This window comes from Morone saxatilis, unplaced genomic scaffold (assembly GCF_004916995.1).
Source record: "Morone saxatilis isolate NCDOM2014 unplaced genomic scaffold, NCSU_SB_2.0 Contig12, whole genome shotgun sequence".
NCBI classification, from domain to species: Eukaryota; Metazoa; Chordata; class Actinopteri; family Moronidae; genus Morone; species Morone saxatilis.
The window spans coordinates 21577020-21581062 of record NW_023339674.1 but is presented as its reverse complement, the minus strand read 5'-3'; the positions used below and the strand labels follow the sequence as shown (position 1 = coordinate 21581062).

Sequence of the window (4043 nt, the reverse complement as noted above, 5' to 3'; positions counted from 1 at the left end):
ACGCTATGTGTACAGAGTGTAGTTAAAAGTCAATACTCATAGCTGGAAGGGTTGTCAAGCATTCAGAAAGTCTCAAGGTCAAGAATTTCTTGATAATATTCAAGCTCGGGGTGTGTCGGCCAGTTCGAGTCGCTCAGTGAAACAAGTGTTGGTCAAGTCCCTCTTGAACCCTTTACTGCACTAGATAACAAACTATGGCTTCAGTATGCATTAGTATTCAAAGAAAAATCACAATGACCATTATTCAAGAAAATGTCCTCACTTCCTTACTCGAACAAAATGTAAACATTGAGATTTTAGATGGTTCGATTATAGTAATGAGTAAAATAAATTTACCTTAATTCCAAACATACCCAAAATATCAGTGAAACCTTTCTTTGTCATGCAGGTCTGAACTGGGGCTCAGTGAATATGCGTGAAAGCCAGTAGACAAGAAATGCTAAGAATTAATATTGTGTGTACATGCGTGTAAAGGATTACAGAGACATATCTTATGTGAGTGAGAGCAATATACGGCTCTGTAGGCAGGTATCATTAGATCACTAAGGTGTGAAAGAGGGGAATAAAATCTTGGCGTTCAGGAAGGTGATCGGAATACAAATCAAGGTCTATTTCTCTCTCTGACACACAGACAAACACAGTTTAGTGAAGAACATTGTTCTAAGGAGTAATAACATTTTAAGCTAATTATACAGTGTGTGGTGGTTGCATTTGTTTGCCGCAGTGTGGATATGATTCATGCTGTACGGCTCGGTGTCACTCCGGCACAGGTTGTGAATGTGATTTAACCTCCTCAGCAAATCAATCGTGCACAATGTCTTGGTCTGATGGGCCATCCAGGTGTAGGCCAAGGCCACCCACTCTCCACATCACTCACCTTTTTTCTTTTTTTAACACCAGTAGTGAAGGTTTTGCTTTCCTGGTGAAATATGTTCCCACGGGGAACAATGATACATGAAGCAAAAAAGGAAAATGAATGACTGCAATTAAGAATCGGTGAGCTATTTCAGTGTGCAGGGCTCTGGGTCTGTCACTATAAATAACTAATCTCCTAAAAGTTAACTCGGAGAGAAGTGGAATTATTCCTGTGAAATAAGAGTATTCTTGGGCAAATATCAAACGGTAGCCTTCATATTGAGAAGACATGAGAGGAATATTAATTACTAACATGTACTATGAGGTCACTAAAGACTTGCAGCAGCAGTAATTCTGAATTCTGAATCTGAATCTAATGTAAATGCACATTGTTTCTGTAGTGATGACCTTTGCAGTTAATTTGCTAGTCCTTGCTTCCTTTTCCCAGTTATCAAACACAGTAACCCGTTACTGGCCTTTTTTACTGGTGTCTTTAAATGACAAGTGAACTGGTGGCTGGAGACAGTGTGAGGTCGTTGTGTTGTTAATGTGGAGAAATATTAACATGTACTTTGGCTGCCAAGAGGCTCGACTATGAAAAGCGCCGACTCGTCCTGCACAGTGAGCCGCTGTGCGTCCACTGCGCCATCTAGCGACCAAACACCAGCGGCGCAACAACACCGAGAAGAAACATGGCGACGTCCATCAGCCTCCGTACTGCTTATATTCAGTGTTTTTTCTAACCAGTAAACTTATTTAAAGAGGAACAAGTCCTGTCCGACGGAAAATTACAATACATAAGGTAAGTTACAGCTAGCTCTATAAAGTTTATAATACAGTCGTAGTTATCTAACTGTAACATTACCAGAGAGCAAAATGACCTTTAATGTAACGTTAGCTTTCAGTTTATCTGTCGACTCCTTTAATAATAAACCTTACAAACATTACTCCTATAGCCATTCATGTGCTCTGTGCTAACTGTAGGGCGCATTCAATGTATTTGTCCATCTCATTTGAGTTCTTACATGTTTTATTGTCAGCAGTGGTGGAAAGAAAGTGCATCCAGTACTGCACTTGAGGACAACTTTTAGGTACTTGTACTTTACTTGAGTATTACCATTTCCCGCTTTTGTATACTCCACATGGACACTGAGCAGCCACTCAATAGATTCCCATTGTTGTTTAGGCTGGTGAGTGAAGCAAATCTACCAGCACCTTGCATATTTATCAGCATTTGGTGCTAATGGTGCTACTCTCTTGCCCTTATGATTACATTCATAACTTTAGTTACTTTGCAGATTTAGATTAATAACACAAATGAATGTGTTACAATAGGTTAAGATGTGATAAGATAAAAAGTCATTAAAATAATCCCACCTTTCCAGCTGCAACGTCAAAGTCATGTACACAATAATGCTCCAATCATTTATAAACCAGTAACATAATACACATTGTTATTATTATTATTATGAGTAACTTTTGGTACTTGAAGTAAACTTGTATGTACATAAGGGGGGCAGAATAATAGAAACACCTCTGAATTTAATGCTGTCCGGTAAAACACCACCAATAACAATGACCTCAATACTAAACATATGCTTGAATTAACACCTCTATAACGGTGTCAAAACCTGAACGTTATAGGCTTTACTAAAGTAGAATTTATAGCAGAATTGTACAGGTGTGCCTAATAACATGGCCACTGGGTGTACTTTATAATTTGTCAGTGCAGTACTTTATCATCAACTCTGTTCTGGTTGTGCGTACGTGTGTGTGCGGTGTCTGTGTCTCCTGCAGTGTCATGTCCAGGCTGGCAGTGGTGTGTGGAGGCTCCAGGGGCATTGGGAAGGCCGTGTCCCGCCTTCTGGCAGAGAGGGGCTGCCGGCTGGCCGTTGTCTCCAGGAATGAAGATGCTGCCCGAGCCACTGTGGCATCTTTACACGGAGGTATATTAAATGCGTCTGCGTCAGTCCCTCAGTCATTCTTTTAGTCATGAACTGTACAAGCACTGCCAACAGTTTGCGTTTTTCTTGTTTCTCTGCAAGCGCCGTGAAATTTGAGCTATTAAAGAATCATTTGTGTGCGTTGTTCCCGCCACCAATGATTTTCTTTCAGAAGCCAGACTAAATTAAACAAATGGTAACATTTTTAATGCAGTTACTACAGAAACTAATCTGATGCTGACAGCATGCCCCTAGTTTCAAACACAGAAACTGATCCCGGGCTTTTGTGCTATAAAATAAAATAAATGTATACCCACAGTACCTGCAGCTGCTATGAACAGACTACATTGTAAGCATTAACATACTCACAGACCTTCTATATCTGCTCTCTAGCCAACCACGTGGCTCTCAGCTGCGATGTCTCTAAAGAGCAGGAGGTGCAGAAAACCTTTGAGACGATCCAGAAGACCTGTGGAAACATCTCTTATCTTGTGAATGCAGCTGGCATCAACAGGTGAGCAGACAGGCACTGCTGGTGTTGGTGAGCTCCTCTGCTGTATTTACAAAAGGATATATGGGCATATATACAGAATATGGATATAATATTGTCACAGAGCACCGACTTATATTACTGTGTGTGTGTGTGTGTGTGTGTGTGTGTGTAGGTGGAGGAGGAGCTGTGGGAGGAGGAGTTTATTGAGCGGTGCGTTCAGGAGCTGCTGGAGGAGGAGGAGCAGTGGGAGTGGTTCATCCCGTCCAGAGACCTCCCCCCTCAGACCGGCGCTCAGCTGCAGGACCAGATCAGTGTGCTGGTTCTGGACGCCGACGCCGACTTCGACCTCGTGGTGAGTTCACTGCCAATCAGAGGCTGTCGTTCCCTAGCAACCAGCACTGATCGATCTGAGTGATTTGTGATTTATTTATTAAAGAGAAACGTGCGACAGTCAGCGTTTTGTATTGTGTCGCTCAGGTGAACAGCAGTCTGAACCCCAACGCCAAGGAGTTCATCCCGGGGATCCAGAAACACGTCATGTGACCCGGCCCGGTCCCAACCCCCCCCCAACCCCAGTCCACACTGTGACATCATCACCAAGATGTCTGCCGTATTTTCCACTTCGACCTTCAGCCTGACGTGTTGCCAAAGTTCTGCTGCATGTGTTCAGAGTCCACTTCCTGTTACTGCACCTGTCTGTCTGTCTGTCTGTCTGTCTGTGTGTCCGTCTGTGTATCTGTGTGTCTGTCTGT

General features: G+C 42.7%; 2 protein-coding genes across 3 annotated transcripts in view; both read left to right on the top strand.

Moving 5' to 3' along the window:
- The first annotated feature begins 1500 nt into the window (after positions 1–1500).
- cbr4 (carbonyl reductase 4) overlaps positions 1501–4043 on the top strand; it is a 5803-nt gene continuing 3260 nt past the window's right edge. Inside the window, exons 1-4 of one of the 2 annotated variants that reach the window (XM_035652964.1) lie at positions 1533–1657; positions 1899–1946; positions 2653–2801; positions 3192–3312. In XM_035652964.1, the coding sequence (XP_035508857.1) occupies positions 2657–2801; positions 3192–3312 (266 nt within the window). In that variant the 5' untranslated portion in view covers positions 1533–1657; positions 1899–1946; positions 2653–2656. Of the gene's footprint in view, positions 1658–1898; positions 1947–2652; positions 2802–3191; positions 3313–4043 lie in introns of both variants that reach the window. The other variant, XM_035652963.1, reaches the window with a different exon arrangement.
- On the top strand, positions 3373–3881 carry LOC118321917 (polyadenylate-binding protein-interacting protein 2-like). Its single transcript, XM_035653473.1, has 3 exons — positions 3373–3405; positions 3464–3643; positions 3769–3881. The coding sequence occupies exons 1-3, from the start codon at positions 3373–3375 to the stop codon at positions 3832–3834; spliced, it is 279 nt and encodes a 92-aa protein (XP_035509366.1). The 3' UTR covers positions 3835–3881.

Coding starts and splice junctions, on each gene's coding strand:
- LOC118321917 (XM_035653473.1), top strand. CDS start 3,373: ATGGGCATATATACAGAATATGGATATAATATT. Junction 3,406..3,463: donor CAGAATATGGATATAATATT/GTCACAGAGCAC, acceptor GTGTGTGTGTAG/GTGGAGGAGGAGCTGTGGGA. Junction 3,644..3,768: donor ACGCCGACTTCGACCTCGTG/GTGAGTTCACTG, acceptor TGTGTCGCTCAG/GTGAACAGCAGTCTGAACCC.